Source organism: Sturnus vulgaris, chromosome 22 (assembly GCF_052056855.1).
Source record: "Sturnus vulgaris isolate bStuVul1 chromosome 22, bStuVul1.hap1, whole genome shotgun sequence".
NCBI classification, from domain to species: domain Eukaryota; kingdom Metazoa; phylum Chordata; class Aves; order Passeriformes; family Sturnidae; genus Sturnus; species Sturnus vulgaris.
In genome coordinates, this window is record NC_142264.1 from 9,377,117 (window position 1) to 9,404,921 (window position 27,805).

General features: G+C 49.2%; 1 protein-coding gene across 4 annotated transcripts in view; it reads right to left on the reverse strand.

Moving 5' to 3' along the window:
* The window catches only part of LOC106855947 (discoidin domain-containing receptor 2-like), a 55,695-nt gene that overhangs the window by 20,533 nt on the left and 7,357 nt on the right, over positions 1 to 27,805 (reverse strand). For 3 of the 4 annotated variants that reach the window (XM_088177266.1, XM_088177269.1, XM_088177268.1), the window contains exons 2-6: positions 8,476 to 8,607; positions 4,391 to 4,493; positions 2,219 to 2,447; positions 825 to 972; positions 30 to 135 (exon numbers count right to left, since the gene is read on the reverse strand). In XM_088177266.1, coding sequence (XP_088033392.1) covers positions 30 to 135; positions 825 to 972; positions 2,219 to 2,447; positions 4,391 to 4,493; positions 8,476 to 8,539 — 650 coding nt within the window. In that variant the 5' untranslated portion in view covers positions 8,540 to 8,607. Of the gene's footprint in view, positions 1 to 29; positions 136 to 824; positions 973 to 2,218; positions 2,448 to 4,390; positions 4,494 to 8,475; positions 8,608 to 19,562; positions 19,685 to 27,805 lie in introns of those variants that run through there. The other variant, XM_088177267.1, reaches the window with a different exon arrangement.

The following is a 27,805-nucleotide window of genomic DNA, read 5'->3' on the forward strand; positions in this document are numbered from 1 at the left end:
GTGACAGAGAACAGGACAACTTCTCCCACCTGCGTTCATGGTAGCCATCGTAGGTAGAGTCATTCAGATAAACAATGGGGAAGCCAGGAGCTGCTATTGTCCCTCCTTCAGGGATGCTGTAGGATGCCAAACCATCTAAAAAAAGAAGGCCACACACCTCAGAAACACAGGAGCAGCCTCCTGTCACCTGTGTCCATGTACCTTTTTATTTATCACATGGACCAACAGGAGCAGTTCCATGGGCTGGGGGCTCCCTCTGCACACGTGGGGATGAAGGGAGCCCCAGCCAGGTGTCAGTGTAAAGATGTGCCCAAAAGTCTGCATTCTATCACCATCTTCATGAGCTGTTGAAACCAGTAGGGGCACTGTTTTCCTTGCCTATCTCCTGTTAATGGGCCCATCATGACTCATAGATAACTCCCTCCAGGAGCCATTTCTGTTTCATGGGCAATCAAGGACCCATCCATGACTCCTAGAATGACATCAGCCCATCGTGAGATGCTTTGCCCAGGGGGAGGAGCCAAGCATCCCCACCCGGATACAATCTGGGCTTTGGGACAGAACAAGCAGCCCTTACCCACTGGTTTCCAGAGGCCAAGAGCTACCAGACCTTTCTACAGGATCCCCACTTGAACAGGAACACTTCATCTGGACTGCTCCCACCACTCTATAGCGAGGTGTCACGTTGTATTCTGACTCTGGCAGTGCTTTTCTTTTTTACTAATACATGTATTTTTTTTTCCTATTCAATTGTATTTCTGACTTGGAGTCTCTCACTGGTTTTTCTTTCAGAGCAGCCCCCCAGGGCCGTGCAGGGCGCTCACCGTGCCACACGCAGCCGTAGAGCTCCACCCTCATGCAGACAGTCATGGCCGCCCTGGTGACCGGGATCAGCCGCACGAAGCGCGCGATGATGGGGGGCCGCAGGTCCCTCAGCACCACATCGTATGTGTCCGTGTTGCCTTCGATCACCTGGAGGAGAAACAGCCTCAGCAAATTCTCCCTGCTGTGCTCTTGGGCTGCAGAGTGATGCTCCTGTACCCCCCTGTCTGAGACTGAGAAGCTGCTGCTGCTCCCGTGGTGATGGGTGTGAGGGTGCTGCCATGTCACCTCCTGCCCACTGCAGACCCCCCAGGGCAGCACTGAGGGAGAAGAGAGGCAGGAGGGGCTGAAGGTGTGAGTGGATGTGTCAGAGTTCCAGTTGTGTAGCATCTCCATACAGTGCAGCTGCTGCTCCTGAGCATGCAGGGCCAGAAAACCCAAATCAGTTGTGTGAGAGACAAACCCAGCAGCAGTTTCCAGTCCTGGTCACTGCTGATCCCAGTGCTCCCCACGTCAGGAGTGCTGCAGCACTGCTGGATGAGACCATGTCTTAGGTTGCAGTACAGGATGTGCCCAAAAGTCTGGATTCTGTCCCCATCTGTTAAAGCAGCTATGGCAGTGATCCTGATCTCTGGGGGAGATCTCCTCTGTTCATGTTCCAGCTGTTAACCCAGCTGTTGCAGTGTTCTTTATCTTCCCCACAGCCCATCCTCCCTCCAGGAGATCTCTCCTGTTCATGGCCATGCAGTCCCAGGGCAGGGCTGATCAAATTCCATCATCCCATTGGGAGATGCTCCAGCCAGGGCAGGAGCCGAGCATTTCCTACCCAGATCAAAGGGGAGATTTGGAACAGCAGAGCAGCCTTTTCCCACTGGATCCCAGAGGAAAACCAGAGCCTTGCACATCATCCCTGCAGCTTTGGAGGAAAACTGCACCTTGTGCAGGAGCCCTGCTCCAGCAGAACCACATCTGTCACTGCAGGAGGATGCAGCCACCATGGAATGGGACTGCACCAACCCTGACTGACTGACGGGGGCACCTTGGATTCTCACTCTGGCCGTGTTTTGTGTTTGCTCTTTGTAACACTGGATTTCTACTTTAATTTTCCTAGTAAAGAACTGTTATTCCTATTCCCATATCTTTGCCTGAGAGCCCCTTAATTTCAAAATTATTATAACTTTGAGGGATATGCTTTACATTTTTCATTTCAAGAGAGGCTCCTGCCTTCCTTGGCAGACACCTGGCTTTCAAACCAAGTCAGACCAGCTGATGCACAGCAAGCACAGAACACGCTGCTCCAGCAGAGCCAGGATGGAGCACAATGCACTAAGCAGGATGGGGAGGATGTGCCTGGCACAGTGCAGTGTTCCAGGCAGACCCAGCTCCCCAGGCTCACCCTGGTGCCCTGGCGGTCCCTCCAGGAGATCCAGCGCTCCCCGTTCCGGCTGTAGTCGATGCGGTAGGCGCGGGCAAACTCCTTGCCCGTGGCGCGGGCGTGCCGGCCCTGGGTGCCCACCAGGGTGATGAAGAACAGCTTGTGCAGGTCAATCTGCAGGAACTGCACATCTTCAGGCTCCAGCAAACCAGCTGGGCACCAGGCTCCATCCCCCTCTTCCCTCTGTAACCTGAGGGGGAAAATCACAGGCATTAAAAAGAATCAGATTTCATACGACTAATTGAGGAAACACCCAGAACTCTGAGGACCGGGAGGAAGAAACAAAACCAGCAATGGCTACCAAATACCTCTGCCCTTTGGGATGATGACCAGTTGAGACTCAAATCCTACAGGCAGTTTTGACCCATGCAGAACAGCTCCTCAGTTCCAGATATCTTTCATTAACTACTTGGAGTAATTTCTTCCCAAGACATGAATTTCCACATTGATCAGAAAAACTCTGCTGCTCTGTAGCACCTTGCTGCTAAAGTGCATCCTCACTGCTCCTAAACCCCACATGGTAAGGCCTGAACTTCTGCTTGATCACCTCCTGTAGCTCTAAAAAGCTCAAAGAGGAACCACCTTAAAAATACATTTCAGCGAGAAAAGCTCTGCTTGAAATTATTCTGGGTCATTTCAATGCATATTTCACATTTCCTGCAGTCAGCAGAGCTGCTGGTGTAGGTTGCTGCTAGGAGAGTGGGGGGAAGGTCTCTGCTCCTAAGCTGAACATTTTGAGAGCTGCAGTTGTGAAAAATTTATCTGCACACCAAAAATGTGTGGTTTTTTAGCAACAGAGATTTCTTAACCAACAGCAAATCCTTGAAGTGCCCTTGGCTTTCAAACAGCTACCCCACCTCCAACTGATGGGATCAGTGAGGGCATAGTGGTACCCAGGAGGAGACACTGAAGATCAAGGCTCAGGCCAGAGAATATTTTCATCTCTGGCTGGTCAGCTGTTTGTGCAAGACTTCCTTACACTGGAATAACAAGTAAAAGAAGCTCTAAAAAAGGCAGGAAAGGTGACTGAAGTGGCAGGGACAGACATCTGCATGGGACAGCTCTGACCTCTAAGCAAATGAGGTCAGCTTCATTCCTTCACCCTGTGGACATCCAGCTGCCCCAGCAAAGAGAGGATGGTAACAGATGGCAAGAGATGCCCAAAGTGTTTGCAGCACTGGACATAAGCCATACTCAGAGGAAAAATCTCCCAGCTTTCAGACCCACAGGCCTATTAAACAAACAGACCCACAAACATTATTAAAATACAGCACACAGCATCAGTGCTCTACCAAGACAAAAAATATTTGAGCACTAGGAGAATTTTATTATTTTGGACTGCCTGAATTCATCATAAAAACGTAAGTATCACAGTTAACCTGAAATTCCTATCTGAGTTGCACCAAAGCTGTAGGAATGGTTGATATCACCACTAAAAACAATTCTAAGGAAACTCACATTTGCAACTCTTTTGTGAATCATCAGTTAAGAGCTTTGGGAGAAATAAAATGATTAAAAAAAAAAACAAACCTAAAAGCAAAGCTTATGATAAAGACTCTAGACCTCCTTGACAATGAAGAAAATAATTTAGCTGCTTGCTTAACAATTCCTTAACTGCATTTCTGAGGTTTTTGAGGCAGAGTGAGCACAGGCCATTTCCTCAATAGGATGCTGTTGAAAAGTTCATCCTTGTAAAGGATTTCCTATGATTTAGTTTAAAGCACTCCACAAGAATCCCAGGGGCACTGTCCCTGGCTGACCTGTAAATCACAAATCCTTTGGAGATTTATTCACAGAGTGACTGAAGGATGGGGCTCAGAGGCAACCTCTGAGTCTCCAGTCCTACCCCCTGCTCACAGCAGTGCCAGCTCCAAGTCACCACCTCTCTGGGTCCCCATGCCCCCACTTCATTCTGATGGAGAAGGATTTTTTTTTCCCTTAATATTTAACCAGAATTTCCTGTATCACAGCTGTGACCATTGCCATTGCCTCTTGGCCTTTCACTGTGCACTGCCCAGATTGAACACGGAAACAGCAAACAAGGTTTTAAGCGAGGGGGGGATCTTCTTCCTCAACCACATATTGGGTATCTAGGGGAAAAAAGGATAAATCTGTTGTCAGAGGTGAACCCACCGTGCATACTGGGGCCCTGTGGAGTCGTACCACTGGCTGGAAGCAGTGATGTCCTCATCCCGGATGGTCCCCTCGTGCATCCCCAGGGGGTAACGACAGATTGCTAAAAATGGGAACATGGGCAAGAAAACAACAAAGATCAGCACTCATTTCTTGTAAAATCACCAGGCAAGTTTAATTAAAAGGTTATCACACCCAGGGAATAAACACGGTAATGTTAAAATAAAGAATAATAATTAAAAAGGATTAAATATTTTATAACTATCATAAACTGAAATGATAAGTAATGCATTACAGTATCATTCAGCAGAGCCCAGGCAAGGCAAAAATTTTACAAAGAAACATTTTTAAGAGCATGAAATCCCCAAACCATATTATTGTTACTGGTTGCATGGACTCATTCTACAGTGACAAATTATTCATCAATAATGATGGGACATAAAAAGGAAGCTTTTGTTCAAGATTTTTCTTGCCCTGCAATAAACTGGATGCTTGACTTGTGCTCAAATGGGAAGAATTGTTATCTTCACCAGTTCAGATACAAGGGAGAAGTTAAACATGTATTACAGATCACAAGTCATGGAAACATCTGCTTTGTCCTGTCACTGCAGGCTGGAGTTCACATCTGAGCCCCTGTCCATCCATCCTCCCTCATCCCAGTCTGTTCCTGCCTCCAGCCTCAGCTGGAGCAAGCATTTCTCCCCAGCATGGGAATTCTCTCAGACTTGGTGCCTGCAGGGAGCACAGACACAACTGGCTCAAGCCATGGCTCTCCAAAAGCTCCCCACACCAGTACCCTGCAGATGCAGCTGACAAATCCTAGCTGGCCTTGAGGTCCTCTCTCCTGACACAAGTTTTAAAACATGTTCTGGAACATTAGAAACATTTGGGAAAACTCTAAATCCCAATGTATTCACTGCCACATTGCTCAGCCACAGGAGCAGTTCTGGCTGCCTCTCCCTCAGGCAGAGCTGCCCTGGGTGTCCTCCTGGTTTCCCAAAATCCCAGAATGGGCTGGGTTGGAAGGGACCTTGGAGATGATTTCCTGCCACCCTTGTACCAAACCTGGATACAGCTCAACAGGAGTTGCACTTCAAGGATCCTCGTGGGTCCCTTCCAACTCAGGAGATTCTGGGATTCCATGAAATCCATTCAGCAGGTTCAGAAGCTACAAGACAAGACAGAGGGATGAAAACCACCTTGCTGTTATCACTACACAGAATAAAGCACCCCAGGCTGAATGACTGCCTGACAGATCTGATGTAGAAATGTTTGCAAACAGAGGGTGGTGCTTCAGTGGGGTTTGCCTGCAGCTGTTAGGCACTGTATCAGTGAATGTGTGATGTGCTCAGTATTCCTAAATCATCAGGTAAAGGTGATGATTGGTGAGGTGACAACATTTGCTAATGATACCAGATTATTTAATATTCAAAAATATCTAATATTTTTTTCAAGGTAAAGGTGGGAATACCTATAAAACAAACTAGAATCAGCATTACAGCACTGCCTGTATTCATGGCCACATACCAGGCAGGTAAGGAATAGAGCTCTTGCTTCTTCCTTCCCTCATCAAAAGGCATAGAAGGCAACACAGATGATGCAGAAGGAAAGATCAGCAGCCTCACCTTTACAAAAGGGATTACTGAAGTATGACAAAGATAATTTATACTGAACAATAGATATCCTCACTGTCTCTCAAAACACCAGAACCAGGAGGCATCAAAAGGTCAGGTAGGAGAGCTTAAAAACAGAATATAAATCCTTAACCTAGTCAACACTCCAATGCTGAAGTTTCCCATGGGTTCAAAAAACCAGCTGAATAAACTCACAGCCACCACAAGCAAATAAATAGCCAAGCCCTGGCTCTGGAAGCTGCAGTGATCTGAGGGCATCCCTGGGGTAAAGCTCTGCTGTGCCAGCCCATCCCTGCACCCTTTCAGAATCAGAGGGAAGGGATGGGATCCTGCTGGAGTGTCACAGAGCTGGGTGGGCTCCTGGTATCACCCACAGCATTCACAGGCCTGGGGTTTGCCAAGAGGCCTGAATTCCCTGGGAGGAAACTGGGATCAAGAGCAGTTGTGCCTGCTGAAAGCCAACCAAGAGTTCCAACCACTGCTCTTACACTGCACACTCAGGTCAGGGGAGCCAAACCAGCCTTGACTGTCTGCAGTCCCACCTGTCCCCCACAGACCAGCACAATCCCATCTGCTGCTGAACTGTGGGTACATGGAGGTACATAAACCATGAACATGGAGGTTTTCCAAAAGGGTGGGGTCACCATCTGAAAGCAGAAAGTGCTTTTTGTGCTCCTGCAGTGTGAGTCCTGTGTGCCCACACCTTATTTAAAGGTCAGACAGACTGGCCAGCAATGCCAGATGGAGAGCTAGCTGGGAAGGACTCTGGGGGACTGAGTCTTCCTGCAAACCTGAACAAAACCCATTTGTTCACAAGCCCAGGGCTGGCAGCAGAACCCAGAGTGTCCTTGGCATTGAGGGATGTACTCTGTGGGTGGCCACAGCTCTCACCAAAACCAGCAGCATGAGGCTCTCATCAAATGCGCCTATCTTGAGCAAAATCATCCTTGGGTTCTGTTTAGGTGCCACCAGGACTGCTGACCCTTTACTGTGCACTCAGGGGCTCAGAGAGGTGGCCCAGCCCATCTCTCAGTGAGGTCAAACAACTGATACAAGACAAGAGGACACAGCAGGACCCTGCTGCACAGGTCTGAAATCACCCCCAAAGCAGCTCCTGTGGGATAAAAGGCAATGCAGGACATGCTTCAGGCTGCTCCTGGAGCAGGTCAAGAGGTCAGGATAATCCTGTGGCATCACAGCCAAGACCACCAGCTGGGCCATGGTGGGATTTGGGCTGGAATCTGCCTGGGAAGAGCAGGGCAAGCCCTGGGCAGAGGCACCAGAGCAGCTGGGGGAGCTGAGGAAGCAAAACTGCCTGAGGATGTCACAGAGCTGAGAAGTGTGAGGGGTCACTTTTTGATGGAAGAGACTCCTGCAGGAGATGGGACCACAGACCCGTGCTCAGAGCCCTCCCACCTCCCTGGAGATGGTGTGGAAGAGCTGGTCCTGCACCAGCCACCATCAAAAGGAATCTGCCTGGGACTGACCCTGCAGCTGCCATCCCTCCTTTCTGCGAGGTTTGACCACCAGAGCAGATGGCAGCCCCAGTTCCACACTGGTGTGTGGTGGGGTGCACAGTGCAGGGAATGCTGTGTAACAGGGAGCACAGGAATGCTGCTGAGCTCCCCCACAACCCTCACTTCACTCTGGCTGGTTGCAGCACAACCTCAAACCTCTGCAAATATCCACAGGCCAGAGCAGGGTCAGAGCCAGCCACAAAGGGCTGCAAACAAACAGAGCCAGCCCCAGCAGAGCCAGCACAGGCCCTCAGGGAAGCACTTCTGCCTCACCACACCTTCAGCCAAGCTGGAAAAGGATTAAACTCATTTATTTCACAGACTCTCTCCAGCTCAAAACACCTCATTACAGGAATTTTTGCAACACATTGCAGACCATTATCTAATTCACCTCCATCAGGACTGTATCTTGCCAAATGCTGTAGGATAAGAGGTCCTGCCCTCCACAGGGACTCACAGGCTCACATCCCTGCCTCCTCCTTATCTTTGTGCCAGGTAAGGTTTTCTATCTGTCCTTCCACACTTCTCTCTCCAGAACACCCCTTGCTGGCTGGAGAGCAGTGGCTGAGGCTTTGCTAACTGGTAATTTGTTTTCCACAGTGAGCAGAACCTCTGAGCCAGTCTGAGGCAGGGTTTGTCCTCCAGGCCACACAGTCAAAGCCATGGAGGGATATTCAGAGCTCAAGACAGGCCTGAGTGGGCAGAAAAAGGAGGATGTCCATGTGCCCAGGCCTTCCTGGGACTGGCAGGACAGTGTCCCACTCCAGCACAGCTGTGCAGGATTATCTCAGTCCAGAGGACATTCAGGAGCAACATCAGCGATTCTCTCTACGTGCAACCTTCACACTCAACCCCCATGAGAGGCAAAGAAAGGCTGAGGAGGAGCACACAGAAGGTGGGAGATGAGTCCTCTCCCAGCCTGGCAGCTCCCTACCAGGGTTGACTTCGGTGCCAGAGGGCTCAGGCAGGGAGGCCAGCAGCAGCATGCAGAAGATCATGGTAGCAACTGGAGGTGCTGCACAGGGTCAGACGAGTCCTTCAAAGGCAGCAGCTGCCATCTACATCTCTGAAAGACAAAGCAAAGAGAGAGGATGAGTCCTCCAGAGACAGGACTTGTCTGTGCTGCAGGGTTGCTGTGTGTCATTGCCTCGTGACAGCCTGGGCAATCTTCCCTGCCTTCAAGAGTGTCTTTGACCTCAGCCCTGCTCTGCTCATCACCAGATCAGAGGCTTAGTGAAGAACCAATGATCACTTGACTGTCTACAGCACCCCTAAATCTACCAGTGCAATCCATCTTTCAGGCCCTCAGCTGCCATGACTGGATGGATGGATGGATGTACCCTCTTAACTGCTCTGAAACAAGTCCAGTGCAAAGTAATCTCTCCCTCATCAATACTTCCCTTTCCTTACTAAATTACCACATAGTGAAACTGCAGCTACAAATGAACCTGGGCAGTCCAACCAGGCTTTATCCACCTAAACCTTGGCACCAAGTAGCCAAGTGGGCACCTTGGAACTTGCCACACAACTTTATCTTAAAGGTCCAAAACAAGGTGAAAAAAAGCTCTCCCTGCGGGTCCACACTGCTGTCAAAAGTGCATGTACACTCGCATGGGTGAGCACATTTCATTTCCTGTTTGGAAACAAGGAGAATAGCAAAGGCCTGAACGCTGGCAATTTCATTGGAAAGCCAAGCTAACACCTAAAGGAACAGGAGGTCAGATCAGCAGTTATGTGAATTCTTTGTGTCCATATTCACTGCAAAGAGCCTTGGGAGGCTCCCATCCTGAAGGATAATTTTACAGAGGGCAGGTTCATAATGGAATGACAGGAGAAAAGAAAACAGAACAAAAAAATAAATGTAAAGTTGCCAGGACCAGAAGGTGTTTGCTCAAGAATCCTCGGAGTTTTAGTGAAAAGGCAGGGCTGAATGTTGGGATTTGTTAGTGAAGGAGGAGAGGCTATAAAAGGGCCCATCACTGTGCCAGTGCATGCATGCATGCAGGAGCATCAGATGCCATTAACTCAGACATTGGTAACAAAAGGCTCTCTTTTTCCACCCAACATAATCAAACTGTACAAGTCACAGCCCTGAGCTGCCATGGAAACCCAAGAAACTGGATATATTCACAACAGACAGATACTCCACAGCTCCTTAAATCCAAAGGTAAAACCTTTGGCTTGGGAAATCCCCCAGCTGCAGATTGCTGGATGCCTAGAAGCTAAATCGGGGTTAGAATCACTGGAGCATGCCCTGTTTTTATTCTCTTTCCTAAGGATATGCTACTGGCCATTGTCCCTGCTGGATTCCATCAGAAAAGATGGCTCTGAGCCTGAAAAACAACTAAGGGCCTTCTTGGGAAGGGAGCCAAACACACAGGCAGGAGCAGGAGCTAATGCTGGGTGGCTGTGCCTTGCTGTGCCCAGCCAGGCAACCAAAAAACACCTTAAAATCACCAGCTCCTTCCTGCTCCAGCCACCTCGTGGCTCCCTCCACGGGCACCCTGGCCGGGGCTGGGAAGGAGCTGTGATCCTGTGGCATCCCCCGTGGCGAGCCTGCAAAAGCAAAGCACAAGCCCAGATCTCAGCAGGAGGGTCTGGCGACCACAGAAGAGGTTTTGACCAAGCACTCTGCAGCTGTTTGTGCCTCCAAGGTCATCCTTCCCCCCTGGAATGGAAGGAGGTGATTCCTGCTGAAAACACATCCATTCCCACCATCCCAGGGCAGACAAACTCCCACAGAGAAGAGACTTTGTGTGCTCAGCTGGAGGGAGATTTTGTAAAGAAGTTTTGGGGCACAGTTTGAAGACAGACTTTGTGGGTGTTAATTTAAGCAGGTGATTTGCTAAGGTGTCCTGGGAGCTCCCAAAGCTGGACCTGCAAAGGGAACTGCAGAGAGTTCAGCACTGGGGGAGACAGTCCTGCCACAGGACGTGAGAAAGGGACCTGTCACCAACATCAAGGCTTTAACTCGAACACCTTCCTGGAGGAGATGATGGGAACTCAGCAGAGACCTGTCTGGTGGTGCCCTGCCCATGACCCAGATCAGCTGCACCATATGGGTAAAGTCCAGGATAGATCCTTCCCATGGGTGCCCAAGCTGGACCAGCAACTGACCAGAGCTGCAGCTTGTTGAGGAGGGCCTGGAAGGAGAACAGCAGCTTGGAGCCATGTCCAGGTAACTTCTGAGCTGCATGTTTAAAAGCTCCCAACAAGGAGCCCTCAAATGGCCAATGACACCACACACAGACTGCACCTCCTCATCTTCCCTCCAGAGCCTGGCAAACTGGGTGAGCTTCAACACTCAGGCTGGCTCCACCAAAACACACAGGGATTTCTCTGCAACTTGCCCAGGAATAAGGGGAAGGATGGCTGGAAAGGACTGAAATAGGGATCGTGGTTAGGTTGAGGGCCCAAGCCACACTGCTGAAACAAGAAAGAAATGAGAGCAGCCCCAGACACCAGTAAGTGCTCAAATCCCATTTGGTCCAAAAGCCCAGCAAAGAGGGATCAAGAGCAGGGCACGATCCATCCTCTGCCATCAGCACAGCACTCACAGCCCAGCTGGGGTGGCAAGCACTGGGGAAGGGCTCACCCTGAAACTTAACATAAGGACTTCCCTTTGACAACAGAGTACTGTGCCGTGCCCCTATCCTCTCAAAACGACAACAGCCACCAATGTCACAGCAACTGAATAAATGCACCACAAACAGCACCATTAACTCACCTGAACAAGCACCATAACTTAAGTGCCCATTTGTTTTATGCAAATATCAGGCCGTGTTCTGAAATGACACCTTCTGTGCTGCCACAGAGCCAGTCACATCATTTAACCACCTGAATGTGGTGATAAGAATGTAAAATATCAGGAGGAAAGAAGGAATGAGGTGTGGGGATAAGGGAAGTCACACAAATGCCCAAGCACCATTTCAGCTCCTGCCACCAAGCCAGCAACCAGCACTGGAGCAAAGGTACAAACTGGGGGGCACAGACAGGTGTAGGTGCCATCCTGACAACCAAGGGCTCCTCAGGACTTGATGGGCACATGGATTTCTGCAGGACCACAAAAATACCGCGGCTTGGGGGAACTGAACCCAGAATTGGAAGGTGTGGCCACAGAGCCAGACTGGCCTCCAGGAGAGGAGAGGAAATGAAAGCCCCAGAGCTGATCTAGAGCTCACCTGTCAGCAGCTCTGTGCCTACAAAAGCTGGCTTTGAATTGGGCCCTTGCCTAAAGAGTATCCAAGACAAGCAGGATGAATCTTCTCTGGAAGGGTCTCCATTGCTGACAGAGGAAAAGGCTGCTCTGGACTAGTCCTGTTTGGTAAGATGAATTCTCACCTTTGTGGCAGTGGTGAGTTCTTTCCAGCAGTTCATCCCTGCACAGGGAGCTCAGCAGCTGGTTCAGGTTCTGCTGGGTTTGTTTCTCCCACCACATTTGGTTCCCAGCCCTGGACCACTGAAGTGCCTGTCAGTGAGTCCTGGGAGAGGTGATGCACAGAGGGAGCAAACAATGCCATTTCTCAGCTTTTAGTGCTCCACAGCAGCTGCTGCTCTAAGCAAAGTCAGCAAGAGTGGTTTTCACGCCTTCAGAGGGTGAAAGTTTTGAAGGAGGTTCAGCCCCACTCAGGAGCTCCATCTGCAGAAATCACTCTTTTGAAGAACTACTGATGTTGATTGGGGCTGAGTCTAAATCTCATCCAGGAGGAGATTGGATTCCCAAATTGCACAATTCCCAGAGCTAGGACACAATGGATTTACTACTAAATACAACCCTCTGTACAAACTGCTTGGGAATCATCTTACTAAGGACTTTTTCTGTGTAAATGGCTCCATAGTTTTCTTTCAGCTGCATTAGAGCCCTTTGCTGTAGTCATGCCTATCTTCCCACCCTGCCCACACATACACATCAAGTGCCAAAACTACAGCACAAGCCTGAAACCAGCAAAAACAGGATTAGCAACATCCTCTGAGAGGCAAGAAAGTGTTAAACTCTGTTCCCAGGCCCGACTGGATCAAGTTGCTAATTGCTAACAGCTGGCTGCAGGAGAATAAAATCCTGTTACAATCATTGGTAGAGTGGAAAAAAAAAATCTACTTGTTGAAAAACTCACCAAGAAATGCAAAAGAGGGCACTTTTCCCCAATAAACACAGCAGATACCATGCCTGAAAAGCCAGTCGGTGCCTGCACAGAGAGCTGGCTGTGACCCAGCGCTGTCCCCAGCACAGCAAAGGCTCAGCGAGCACAGGAGGGAGCTGTTCTTCAGTGATGTGCAGGAGGAAGGTGGGACTTGGAGCTCCTCCAGGCACTGTTCTCCCTCCAGAGATCCATTACGGAGGTCTGGCATGTTTGCAAGCCTCTCTAGATCCCAACTGAAACAGGCATTTGTTTTAACTGGTTCCTTTGCAAATCATTAGCCCGGAGTGGGACCTGAGGGTTTGCTGCAGGAATCCCATTCCAGATGCCCAGAGCCACGCCAAGAAACTCCACAGTCACGGGCAAGACACAGAGTGTGTCACACACAGAGCTCTGGTACAACAGGAGGAGCTATCCTGAATCAAAGCATCCTCAAAAGCTCCAGGAACAATCAGGAGGACTGGATGCCATCTCCTAACATTCCTAAAGGAATTCAATGGGGAAGAAGCAAAGCTAATAATTGGGGCAATACCTGAGGCTGGAAGAAATAAGAGGTTGGGAAGTGTGATTTCCATTTTTCTGGCACCAGAACAATGGTAGAGCATTTCTCTTTGCCTCAAGAGTTAATCTGAGAGACCCCAGCCCCAGCAGTGTTCCCCTGGAGCACACACAGCTCCAGCTTGGACCAAACAGAATTCGGTGATGAAAACCCTTAGCAGAAAGAATTCTGATCACTTTTTAAAATGTTCAGCTTAGTTTACAATTTAAATACTGGCATAAGACTGAAAAAACAGAGAAGGGCTGCTGGCCAGAGAACATGGCCACCCACTCCAGCAGAACTGCTGAAGGGTGAAGGATGGACCAAGCCATGCTGCTTGTGCAGGAACCCTGTGAAATAGGGCTGAATATGAAATAGGGTGAAAATCAGGCAACAAATTTCCCCTCAGGTGAACTCAGAGTGAGGTATCTCTCTCCCTGGATTCAATCAACCAGGCAGCAACGGAGAGGTCTCTACATGACATGTGAATAGCACAAACCAAGTGCCAGCAGTGACACCAAAAATCATTGTGTCAGTAACAGGGGAGCTGGCCAGGGCCAGCAAGAGCCTGGCATGAAGTGCAAGGCTGCAACAGGAGATTTGGGATTTAGGCACCAACAGAGATGGTCAGAAAGAGGAAAAACCCATTGCAATGTTAGGAACACGGTGGGGGACATTGGGCAGAAATAGTGACACCACTAAGTGATGTCCAGAGCAGCAACAAGGCTGGACAGATAAAAACAAACATATTTTAGATGAAAGGTTAATCTTGGGTTAATTAAGATTAATACGTGAGAAGTAAGTCACAGGAACAGGGAAATTGAGACAGAAATAAGCCCCAGCATCATCTCTGAGGTGGCATTAGGAGACCTGTCACAAGAGATATGAATGTGGGATTAAAAGGACAACATTCAGGAGTGGCACTTGGGGAGGGGACAGGGACACCACAGAGCTGAGTCTGAGGCAGTGCAGAAGAATGGGAAGATCAAGGTCTGGGTGTACTTTGTGATCACTCCCCTGAGAGGTGGGGGATAGGCCTGCCCTGAGGAGGATTTGAGCCTTGTATTCCATATTGTAGCCAAACATCTCAATGGGGTTATGAAGAAAGTGACACCTCACTCCTGCTAGATTTTAGGAGAAAAAGAGCATTGCAGTCACCCACACCATAGCATTTAACACTGGGAGGAGCTTCAGCCCATGGACTCAAACATGAGGCAGTGCCTCACCTACAGCCCGGAGAGATGCTGCTGTTTCTGCACAAAACCAATAAATCCTCCAGCTTTTTCCCACTGCCTGTCAGCCAGTCCTACAAGAGTGGGGTGTCCTCAGTTTGTGAAACTGCCCAGAGCACTTCTGTCATACAACCAGACTCGGGGATAAATGAACATGCATTAAATGTAATTTAATCCATCCAAGTAGCAAGGCCAAAATTAGAAACCATTAGAAAGACAAAGCCAAAGATAAGGAAATGCAAATTCACTGCACCACAATGGTGGGTTTTAGTTCAGCTAAACCAAAACCAAAGCTTCCCCACCCAGGGCATGGGAACTCTGTGCTCATCTCCACCAAGGAACCTGGAAGCACTTCCCACGACCCAGCCAGACCTGCCAGGGCCCTGCTTAGGACATGGGCATTCCCCAAGAACCCCTCACCCAGCAGCCCAGGGGCTCCTCCAGCACCCTCCAAAATACACATCCCTCAACTGCAGAGGCTCCAGTTTCCAAGTCCAGGCTCCAGTGCCACTGTTTCTGTAGGACAGAAGTGGCAGGAAAACAAGATTGTGCACAAACCAGCAGTTCCAAGTGCCTCCCTTTTCCCTGCCCAGTGTCCCTTACTGTCCCTTTCCAGAGCTTCCTTCTGACCCCGACAGGCCCAAAGAGCACTCAGCACAATGACATTTTCACTGTTCCTAAACACTGGCATCTCTCTCCAGCTTTTTTCTTTTTTTTTTTTTTTAATAATCCTTAAAATATATCAACTGAAAGCCATCCATAGTTCTCTCAAGACCTACAATCTTCCACTGCAAAGTCTCACATAGCAACCATCCCATGACATGTTAACCACAGAGATGACAGATGGGGTATTAAGAGCACTCAATCTAAACCACCTTCCTCCCTCCCTGTTCTCAGGGGGCTCCACCATAACCTTTTACTTAACTGTGCTCAAACTTGCACTCAGAAGGAGATCAGGTTGCTGAGTTGCAGAATTATTTGGGCTGGAGGAGATCCCCAGGAGAGCATCTAATCCCACCTCCAACTCCAAGCAGGGTTAGCACCAATTTCAGAGCAGCCTGAGCCAGGCTTTGTCCAGCTGTGCCTTAAAAGCCCCAAGGATGGAGGCTCCCCCCACCTCTCTGGACAACCTCTCCCACTGCTCAGCTGTCTGAAGAAGGAAAACTTTATCCTTCTTTATCCCAAGGCAGAAACTCTTGTTATCTCATCTGACAATCACTGTCAATCCTCCTGTTATGCACCTCTTTGATAATCTGCTCTTTGGTATTCCAGAGCCTCCTCTTGTCCCAACCAAACCACCCTGACTCCATCAGCCTTCTCAGGGAAGATTCAGTATTAATTTACTCAATATTTTTCCCAGGTGAGACAGAGACTCCCTCCAGGCAGTGAGACAGCTCTAGTCAGGTTTTGCCATGACTCCCCACTGGTTTGTTCACAGGGAAACTGGGGAATAACCGAGTTTGTCCCACACTGATGTATGGAGCACACCCTCTGCTTACAGAGTGCAAGGATCACATTCCCACTGTAACTATTTTTGAGGGGTATCAGGTGGCACTTTCTAAATCAGCTTGTTCATCACAGTGCTGACCAGCGACTGGAAGAGTGAGACTCTGCCAGGCTGGCACAGAGTGAGGCAGGACTGGGGATAAGCTGTGGAGGGATGAGCCCACCACAGCTGCTCAGGTGGGTGTTTCTCAGCTCAGAGCCCACCTGCAGGAAAGCATGAAGGACATGGCAGGGATCAGTCCCTGCCCAGGGCATCCAACACGGTCCTGGCTCCCAAAGCAAAGCCTCTTCTGCCTCCTGGGAGCAGCAGCCTTTGGTCGACATCAGGATTGCATCCCTCTGGATCCAGGTATATGATATCAGTGCAGCTACTCTTGGCAGCCAGTGCAAAAATCTCATTCAACCCACAATTTGAGGATTTTTGGGACATGATCTGCTTTCCATCAGAGCACAGGGATCGCTGAGCATGCTCCTTTAATGTGACAGAGGTTGGTCTGCACTGCCTGCTGGTTACCTGCTCCCTTCTCCATTTTAAAACACTGCTATAACATTTATGTTTTCCCAAACTTCTAGAACTCCTTTGGTCTTCCCAGATTCATTACAAATTGGCAGCCAGGATTCAGAAAGCTGCTTTGCCAATTTGTTTTAAACAAACAGGTCCCACTGTTGCTCAAGTTTCAAAAGACTTTGAAATGTTATCTTGGGTTTAACACCCTCCCTGGTTACCAGTGCAACAGGAGGTATTCCGAGAGAATATCATCCAGCTTCTCCACAAACACGGGAAATAAATGTTTTACTTCTCTGCATTGTTATCAGCAATCAGTGGGGTTTGACCTTTCCCAATAATATAAGCACCGCTGATGAAACTCATTTTGTTTTACAGACATTAAAATATTTCTCACTGCCCCATGATATATTTGCTTTGCTTTTCCAGTTATCTTTAGCTTTCCTTATCAACTGCCTACCTTCAAAAATACCGACTTTACAGTAACGGGTCCTTATCTACAACCTTTGTTTTGCAAATTGCTCATAGTTGAGCCAATTTAAAAGCTAAAACATGATTACTGGGGCAAGCTCTTTGCAAACCCAGAAGAGAAGCAAATCCTTTCACAGAGCTGCACGGAGCACCTGAGAACTGCGGATTTTTGCAAGCGTGGAAGCCAAACTCCAAGAGAGTTCAGTGAAAAATCAAACCAGACACAGGATTTTGGAACATCTACTAATTGAGCTGCCCATCTAGTCTCCCTCAAACCACCACAAATGCTAATATTATCAAAAGCTACATTTTATGAGTTTTGCAATCTCCCTTCATATTTGTAAAAATAAAACTCAGAGCACCTGTAGCTGGCAAAAAGCCCCTGCCCTTTGCTTGAGGAGCACTATGGGCTCTGCTCCAGTGGAACCAAAAAATGTTAATAAAAATGAAAAGCCATGCCCTACAGCCAAAGGAAGATACCAGACTTGAAAAAGCTTTTCCAATATCAGAAAGAAGTATAACTTATCATCCTTCACTGCATTCCACAGACTGCAATAACCCCATATACCAAACTGCAGTGAGTGGGAAGTGCTCCAGCCCTCCCAGAGCATCCCAGGAGCCAGAGGGGACAATACAGGCTGTGACCTCAGTGGGCACCATTTCTGCAGAGGCTGAGCACAACCCCCAGCCAAGGCAGCCACGTCTGGGTACACACAGCTGTTGCATTTGGCTTGAGCAAACTTTGTTTACGACCCAAAGAGGTTTTAAAGTTTAATTTATGAAGTGCCTGGCAGAGATGGGAGCAGTGAGTGGCAACACTCACACACCACCTGAAACACAGCACCAAGCCTGGAGACTCCAGAGAGGATTTCCAGGCAGGTCCAACCATGTTCCACCGGCTTTGCTATTTACTGGTACAGCTCTGCAAGATAAAATTTAACTTCCCGTGGAACAGGGATGAAGTTGCCATTAATTAAACATTCCAGCAAAATACCTACCACAACCAGAGACAGCTCAGAGAAGATCTTTGCTTACCACAATGTATTTCAAGCAATCAAAGCAAATGTTCTGCTTATAAACAAAGGAAAAGCCAAGAACACAGAAAAAAACTCGAGCAGCATTTCACAGCTTGGGCAAGGCAAAATGACCAATTCTGATTTAATTTTCTTGAGACAACAAGAAACAGAAGCCCACAGAGATGTAATAAGATTTAGCAATTACACATAAGGCAGGTAGCAGCAGGAAAATCGTGGTATTGTTTGAGGCAAAGAGAAGAGGAATAGGAGAGATGAGAAGGGAAAAAAGAAACACGTAAAACAATGATGCCTAAACTAAAAAATAAGGATCCCATTTACCTCTTTTCCATATTGAAAATGAACTGAAATTAAAAAACAACAAATTAAAACTGAGGAAATGAAATTCCACAGCATACCATGTGCATTGAGCCTCTGGGACATATTGCCACAGAGCAATGTGGGAGTAATTCAATAAAATATTGGAAGTAGATCTCCATAATAAGAACATCTGCGATTCCATTAACAGAGTGAAAGAGAGCACACTGGAGATAATTTTCCTCTAGCCAAGCATAAGCAAACCAGTAACTGATGTGACCAGAAAGTTATCTCCTGCACGGGCAGGTTATCCCAGAGCTGCCTGCACTCAGGCTCTGGGGCTCTCCTGTGCCTCTGATAACGTGGGTGCATGAGTAGGTGGGCTGTGATCCCAGCCAGTTTGGCAAGCTCTGCCTCTGTGGACAGAGATCACATTTCAGTTTTCAGCAGCTTATTGTGCAGCTTCTCAAAAAGAGAAACAACATTACCCACCTTTTATTTTTTTTTAAAGAGGTTATCCTCTGTGACACAAAACGAGCAGATGAAATTTCAGCCAAACCTATTAAAGAAATACCTGTGGAGCAGTGAGCAACCCTGGAACACTCTTGGTGGAAACACAGCTATTTTGGAAAGTTCTCAGCACCTGAAAAAATGGGTTTACTGAGGAAATAAGATTTTATCTGGAGGGGCTGCTACCAGAGAGTCCCACGGTTAACCCTAACAATGAGGATTCTCAGGAGCACCTTCCTGTATATTCATAATCCCATTTTCAGGATAAATGGGAACCTGAGAAAGCTGAACAGTGACCAAAATTGCAGTAGGTGCTTCAGGAGGGGCCGGGCTCTGCCTGTCCTCAGGAGAAGAGGTGAGTGAGCACGGGAATGTTCCCCCACAGACCCGTGTGGGCAGGAGCTGCTGGGGCTCAGGGGACAGGGGCACATTCCCCAGTGTCCCACTGCCAGCTCCAGCTTGTGCACATCTGTCCCAGCCTCAGCCCTGGCACATCTCAGCAGCACCTCACGGCTCCAGCCTTGCACAGGCTCCCCGAGAGCCCCAGGAAGCCCAGCCAGCAGCACCTCTGTGCCCACACAACAGCCTGTACATCCCTGAGGGAATTCCCACCATGTGTGAACCCTCCCAGACTGCAGGAGGGGAGGTGGGGTGCAAAGAGCCACCCTATGCCTACACCTTCACTCCCAGCAAAGCCTCCAAAGGCTTTATCCAAGGACAGAAACAGGAGGGGGAGAAGGGAGAGAGCTGACACCAAGCCGAGAGCCAGGTTGAGCTGGAAGGAGCCTACCTGCCTCTGCCAGGGCCTGCTGAGCACTGCTAGGTCTCTTTGGAACTCCACAGGTTGAGCCAGGCTGTAGTTTCGACATTGCTTGCAACTTTCCACCAGCACACACATGATATGTTCAAACTTGAGTAACTCCTCCCTCCTCCCTCCCTCCGCACACACAGACAGGCCCAGGAGATGGCCCTGCCTCTATCATCCCAGTTCCTATAGCAACTCCTGACCCAGCAGATGGAAACAGAGCTGTTTTCTAGGCAAATCTGCCTTCTTGGATTCCTCTGCTCTTCCCTGCTGTTGGCCCCTCCTTGCTCCAGTGCTCTCCCTGGGGGCTGCTCCGCTGGCACCTGGCCCAGACTTTGCCTGGAGGAAGGCCAAGCTTTGAATTCATTTAGTAAAACCACAACATAAAGCAGCTCTCCTGCTCAGGAAGCAGGGCCCGTGTAGTCCCAGGGGCAGGCCAGGCACCGCAGAGCCAGCCTGCACCTCCTGCTTTAACAGCGCCCACCAGGAGGGTCCAGCAGGAACATCCTCAGCTTATCCTTCCCCTCCTGGGCCGTCCATGAGGAAAGGCAAAAAGCAACAGAGCTAGGCACTTGTTAGCAAGTCCAGCCAACAGAATTATTATAACCCTGGGCACTTCTCAGACATTTGGATTTCTGCTTCCAAAGTCTTTCCTGGAAGAAGGAGAGCCCAGCTGTGACACCAGGGCTCTCTGCATGTTCATCACAACAGCTCACCCCACTGCTGTCCTCAGGTCAGGGCCCCACAGCAGTGCAGGTCACCAAAGCAGCTGTCTGAGAACAGCACATCACATTCAGTACCTTTGCTCTAAAAATACGGAAATTGAGGGAAAACAAAATTCAAACCAGGCTGTGGCATTTCAAGGGAGATAATTACCAAGGGTGACAGCTGGAATGTCATGAGCAGGTGGCTCCATGGTGACAGAACAAGCAGGACTGCAGCAGGACACACTGAGCTGGGCACAGGGCCAGCAGGTTGTGACACTGAGACCACCCAAACCCACCAGAGGGGCTACAAAGCTGCTCTGCAAAGCCCTTCCACCCCAGCACCCACTGCCATCCCTGCCCATGTGGGCTCTGCTGCCCTGGAGGGCACAGCAGGATGGGGCCACGCTCACATGGGTGAGAAGGGCACTGGGATACAGCCCCAGCAGGAACCACAGCAGCACAGGGAGAGCAGAAGGAATGTGCTGAGCCTGCCTGCTGGGAAATGCAGGTGCCAGCCTGCCTCCTGCAAGGGAAGGGCTGCAATGTCTCACTCACACACCTGGCAGGGGCAGGACTCCTCCCAGCAGAGCTGGGCCGGGAAGGGATGCCAGCATTGTACAGGGCTCACATGGACTCCACAGCAGAAGGGTGAAGAGAGGGCACAGCAGCCACTCAGCCCATCCTGCAGAACCCCACAGCTACACCAGCTTCCAGCAGGAATCCCAGCAAAGCCTCCACAGAAGCAGCGAGTATTTTGGGTATCCCAAAGGAAAAAATGAAGCAGACACAAAGCACGCTGTGCCCATACTAAGTCCCAACTGGAAAATACAGCTGTGACCTGCAAGATGCAGTCAGATGCCACCCTGCTCCCATTTTCCTCCCTGTTTCCCTACCCCTTCCGTGCCACACAATCCACCTCTGATCTGAGAACAGAAAATTATTTTCTTTTTTCCCCCCATGGTAATTTTTCCATGCATCAGTAAGTTAATCAGCACAGAGGGATGGGATAGTCCCTGAGGCTTGTAGATGGTTGGGGCATGGCCAGCAGTAGGGTGGATGTGGGAAGATATCAGAGCCCTTTCTGCCTGCTCCAAAAGGGTGTTATTCATTCTGATAATGCCCTTCCAAGGCACTCTCCTCCCAAAACAAGGATGCCTGCCCTGAGAACATAATGGTACATGGGAACCAAGCTGGATACAGGCCCCTGGGGTAAACTGGGACCAAACAACTCCCTTTGCAAGACACAGTGCAGATTGTGGCAGCAGGAAATACTGGACATCCAGGGAGCCCAGGAGTGGCATCTATAAAAGCATCAAAGCAGATGCATATCACACAAACAGCATCAAGGGTCTAGAGAAAGCTCCTGATTTCCCTATGCTGTTGGGAAGAGCAATAGCTCAGCTCACAAACAGATCTGAGGAGCTTCTTTCCCTGGGGAAGGACATGGCTGTGGAGGCACAAAACACTGCTAGAAAACTGCTGACCTTGCAGACAGACTCACTTGAGCAGTTCAGCACAGAAAAAGGCTCTCTGCTGGATGCCCTCTGAGATGTAACTTGATCCCACAGTACACATCCACTAATCAATCGAGGCATAAAGCAAAGCAGAAAACAGCCTTTTTTTTTTTTTTACTGGAATGAGCCCAAATATGCACAATAACAGATCCCACTCAGCTATTGCAAACTCAAGTACTTGGGAGAGTTTTGCATCTCGCATCGCAGAGGGAGCATACTTCTGCAATAGCATCATTGCTTCTCCAATTGGGTATTTGAGAGACTTCCTAATGACCTCATAGCAGCACATGTGACCACTAAGTCATCTTCTCAAAGGACCAGGAATAACATCAACAGGCCCTGTTTTGGTTGTGCACAGGACAGCTTTCCTCAGCACAAGCAGGTTCCTAAGGAGGGAGCAGAAAGGAGCAAGGACCCAGCTCAGGCCAGAGCTGGCATTGTGATTGTTTCTCCAACAGATTCTGCTTGGCCTTGGAAAAGATCCATCCTATTAAAAGATGAAGACCCATTAGTACATACTAAATTCCACATACAAATTTAGACACAGAAGTTGTGTCTATCTATTGTTGATCCCAATGCAGGCCATATTCGTTGGGTTTAAGGCATCTATATGATAATGTGCATCTCAGAAGCATTCCAAATGCATTTCAAGAGATAACAGGTGAACTCACAAAACACAAAATAATTACCTGAAAGGATTTCCAATTTTTTTTTCTCCCACTGCTTAAAAATAACCCACTATGCTGAGCAGCAAAGAGGAATTAGGAACTTCTGGGTGAGGAACTGCTGAGCTGATCACATTGGGACAGGGAAGTTGCCTTTTGCTGACCCCAAGCACCCTCAGTCAGGTGGCACTGGGAGAAATAAATGAGTGAACACCTGTGATTATGTTAACACTGAGGTGAAAGCAACTACACAAAGAGCTCAAGACAGACTGATGGCCTCTCACCTGAGGAGATCCCTCCTCTGTAGCCAGCACAAAGCTCCTGCAGAGGAAAATGACAAAATCCCACTGTGGAGATGTCAGGAGACCTGCACCAGACAATTTCTCCAGTTACCAACAGTGATATGGGAACACACATCCAAGCAAGAATAAGGAAATCATGAAACAGCGTCTCAGAGCTTCTTCTGCCAGGTCTTTCCTGCAGCAGCAGCACAACAGGTCCTCAGAACCTCCTGTCCCTCCCCAGGGCTCTGCTCCATGGGCCTTACACCCCTTGCCTCCCACCCAGGCCAGCAATATCCCAGGCAGCTCCAGCAGGATGCTGTGAGCACCAACATCTCTTGTCACACAGGACCAGGATATCACCTAAGCGGCCTTGGGCTAAACACAGACACAGTTGAGGAACACAGAACAGCCTCACTACAGAGGCTGGACCTGCACAATGTTCAGGCTTTTTATTCTTTCACTGAGAGGTGGTGAAAGCCAGCTCCAGCCTTCACCTTTCCAGGAACTTTTGATGGAACACAGAAGCCTGCTGCAAAAGTGCTCTGTTTACACCCTGCAGCCCTGTCCTGTCTTTACCCAGTTTGAGTGTGTTCACTCCCACTACCCCATGAAACATCTGCTCAGCCCAGCTCTGCTGGAATCATCCTTCCACTGCAAAGAAATCCAATTCCAGACATAAACCTGGGAAAAGAGGGAAGTGGGGCAGAGTTTGGCATGATGAGGAAGGCAAGTTTGAGATGTGACATCTTCCAAGAAATACTGACAAGCCGTCTCCACATACCAGGTGCTGCCTAGAGCTGCTCTGCAGGGTAACAGAAGGATTAGAGCTGACAAGATAGAGCTTGTGGTGACATTACAGACACCTGATATGGGACACACCCTTCCCAAGGGGTGCAAAACAAGGGTTGCAAGGGCAGTATTTACCTTCCACCACATTCCCCCCATCCTGTGCCAAGGAAGCTTTTCCTGCTCTGAAGGGAGATGATCAGAATCCTCAAGAGAGGAAGTACCAGAATAGAGTTTCTTTGCCTCTCAGTCACTTCCCAAATCACCAGGACAACCTCTGGCCCAGCCATAGGACAGATACATCCTCCTGTCCCCAAACTGATAAATTTCTGCAGCTTGCCAAGCTCCCTCTTTCTGGGCACACAGGAGCTGATCAGCAAAGCCCTGTCCTGCTGGGACATGGGAGCAGAGACCTCAGCACCCCCTTGCCACCACAGCTCCCTCTCCCAGGAGTCAGAATGACTGAGGAGGTGACAACAGAGGAACAACGACTCTTCCCCAGCACAAAAATCTCTCTCAGAGCTTTCATATTACCAGGAAAGATCCAAACGGGAGCAGCCTCCCATTTTCACTCTGTCTAAGCAACAGGGCCCACCATGGGCTGCCTCAAAGGTGAGGCTGAAGTGGGGTAACCCCAGGTCAGAAGCAGGGCAGTGAGCTCGGCTCAGCTTCAGTTGCTACAATGACAGAGGCTCAGAGAACACGTCATCCACGAGGACTGAGCTGCTGGCACAGAGCAGTGCTCAGCAAGGCACTTGTAAACACTCTCCCTGGCCATTGTCACTGACGCAACGAGAAAGGGGCAGAGAAAACCATTATCTGCAAACAGACACCCCTCCCTATCCCTGGACACCAAGACCAGCCCAAGCAGGACATCTCCAGCCTTTCTCTTGTCTGTCTGTTGAGCCAAAAACCCTCTGGTGTCCTGCTGCAGATGAGGATCACTGCCACATCGAGGAAGGGCTCAACTCCCACAAGCCAGAAAACCTCTGCTCTGGGGTTTGGACCTCTAAGCCCTGAAAGCAGTTGGTATATTCAGCAGGCACATGGCCTCTTTCACAGCTGGCCTTTCTTCTTGAAGCACTATCTAGTAGTATCTAATATCTTGAGCATTATCCTTCACATTATCCTTCCTCCCCACCATAGCAGCAGGCAGCTCTTTCTGTCCATCATTCCTGTCAGGAGTTTGGAGCAAGGAGATGGTGTAAGGTGTTCTGACAAGCAGAGCTACACAGTCCTGTGACTGCTGGGGACAAAGTCCTGCTGTCTCTCTTACAGTGATACTTCCTCACATCTCTTCCTCTCTCCCAGAAGTTTCCCAGATAAATCTATGTTGGCATATCACATCTCAAAACTACAAGCTGTGGGGATATCAGGAGACCAATATCTGAGTAGTGATTCCACATCCAGCTCAAAGAAAAGCCAATCAGCATTCTTCACCAGAGATTTTATTGCAGATACATGGAAAACAACAGCAGAAAAACCAAAGTAAACCATAAGCACTGGCTGTAAGCTTCATGAAGGAGGAACAGCGAGAGGGAAGGGAGAGATTCAGCACCAGCCATGGGATTTCCCAGCAGGGGACACCAACCCAACAGAACCATGGAATGGGCAGAGCTCAGCTTGTGGCAGCAGTGCCACTACAGCTCCTCCCCCTGCAGCACACAGAGACAAACCTCTTCAAAAATACATGGTGCATGGAAAAACTGGTGGTAACAAAAGAGCTGTCAGCTAACGTCAGCCTGTCACTGATGCCCCCGAAGCCCTTTACAGCTGCTGCTCCAGGACCCTCTGGCCCTATAACCCCAAACCTGACCTCTGCACTTTGGACTGGAGCGAGCACATGGAGAGCAGCTGGCAACAGTGATCCCCACATTTCTGTGATTCCTCAGCAAGGACCTTCATCTTCAAATAACCAGAGCACACATAAGCCCATGCTCCCACAGTCCTTTTGGCTGCCCCTTCTGGCATGGAAACAAAAGGCAAGAGCAGTTCAGATGTGCAAGATACCAAAGGGCCCCTCTGCAAGTGAGGATTTGTAAGCCAAGGACACTGCTGCTCACTCCACACCACCAGATTCATCCTAAACAAGGACTGGTTTGCACTCTAACAGGAGCACAACACAAATCTCCAGAGCAGACAGCAGTGCCAAGATCAGGACCAGACCACAGGAGCTCTCCTTTTCAGTGCCCATGAAGCATTCAGAGAATTCCTGTTGCACGGGGGGATGCAGAGTCCAGGGATGCAGAGCTGAGTCTAGCAAAGAGGCCTTGGCTAGGGAAGCTTCCACCTCCTCAGCAGCTCTTTCCATCTCAGCCATTTCCCTTCCAAGCAAGGCTTCCTGGCCGGAGCAAGCACGAGGAGTGTTGCAATCCACAGTTCTGTCTGAAGAAATCCAGCCCAGCCCAGACACAGCAGCAGGACTCTGGTCTGGCCTGACTTTGTGCCATCCCTGGACACCCACTGTGTCCAGAAGCTCGTGCCATGTCAGAAGGCAAGTTTACTGCTCAGCTGCAGAGAGCTGTTCTGCTTCCTTTAACACACAGGACCATGATGGGTAACTCAGATGTGCACACGCTCATCTCATGGGAGATTTCTGAAATAAATGCAGCAGATTCTGAGGAAAAACCCTCTTCCTCCCATGGCAAGGGTCTGAGGAGGGTGGATAAAAGGCAACTATGTGCTTTGTGCATGTGTGGCCTCAGTCTGGCAGCATTGATCCCACACTCGGCTTTGGGGCAAAGGATCTCAGGCGTGTTCATCCTGTGCCTCCTGACAAACAATTCCAGTGGGAAAACACCCATGAGCTCATTGCAGAACAGGACATGTCCTACAAGCACTGTTTCACCTGCAATTCCCCATGTAAACACGGGAAATCCACCTAACAGGATCCCTGCCTGTTCCTGCAGAAACGGCACGAGGGTCTGCTCATGTTTCCCATGTTAGCACGGAAAAGACAGAAAGATTCAGATCCATTACACATTACATTAACCCTACTGGGACATTTCCCACAGCTCACTTAAATGTTTCCAAACCTGCAGGATGAGGTCATTCCAACCTAAATGCATAACCCACTCTCCAAGGTGGTTCACTAGGTATAACTTCCAGGCAAAAGCAAACAAAAGCTGATCTGGTGTGACACCCTGCTGCATCCCCAACATGTTCAAGACTTGGCGAGACACAGCCATGGCTGAGCTGATCACTCACATGCTGGAGACAGTCCCACTTGGAGCAGGAGGTCAGGCCAGAGACCTCCAGATATCCTTTCAGCCGGTGCTTCCATCATTCTGTGGCAGCAAATGAGAAGAGGCAGAGTAATTACTGCCAACAAGAAATGCTTGCCTCGAGTTTCTCTGGAGAGATCCTTCTAGATAATATTCAAGCTTGGTTAGCAGAGATGTCGGCACTGACACGATGAGGGCTAATTCTGTACTGGCAGGAACACTGGAGTGCCAGGATCTGAGCCTTGATGTATTGCACAGGTCTCAAACAGGGTCAGCACACTGTGTCACACTGCCCTTGCACAAATTAACCACAAGAGATTCCTTTTTGACAATTTCACTTCAGCTATGCATTCAAATACAACAGTCAGCAATAATCCAAGAATACAGGTTAAAAGCCAGACAGCCAATAGCTCTCAAGACGTTAGAAACAACTAGAAAATTCATTTCCCACTATAAGTCTTTACTCTAGGGAGGTCTCAAAAGTACTGCTGCTACTCAGTGTCCTTCCAGTGCTGGGAGAAGGCCAAAAACTGCCATAGCAGAGACTAAAGCACACTAATCACTGGTGGGTTCAGTCCTTGGGAAGAAGGCAGAGCATCTACATGAGGTGCTGTCTGGAGAGTGATGGGGAAGCAGCTGCTGGCACTGAGATGAGAGAGAGAGTTGCTGGTCACCAGAGGAGCTGCCATCAGTGCTGTTCCTTCCAGATATTCACCTATGGTATCCACACATGACACTGGCCAGCAAAGCTCATTTTCTCAGAGTAAAGGCCTGTCCAGGTTGCCCCAAAGCATAAAAGAAATATGAAACAGCTGCTAGCCAAGTATGCAGGCAGAAGGCATCAAACCCATGGAAAGAAGGACATTTTGTGAAGTTATTAGAATAATATCCATCACAATCCAGAGAAATGCAAACACACTTAAATACAAAGTCCACAGGATGAATTCACAGCATTGGGACCCTCATTCAGGGAAAATTGAGGGAGCTCTGTATGGCAGCCCTGCTGGTCTGATTTGTTCCCTTCAGCAGCACAGGGGCAGCACCTCAG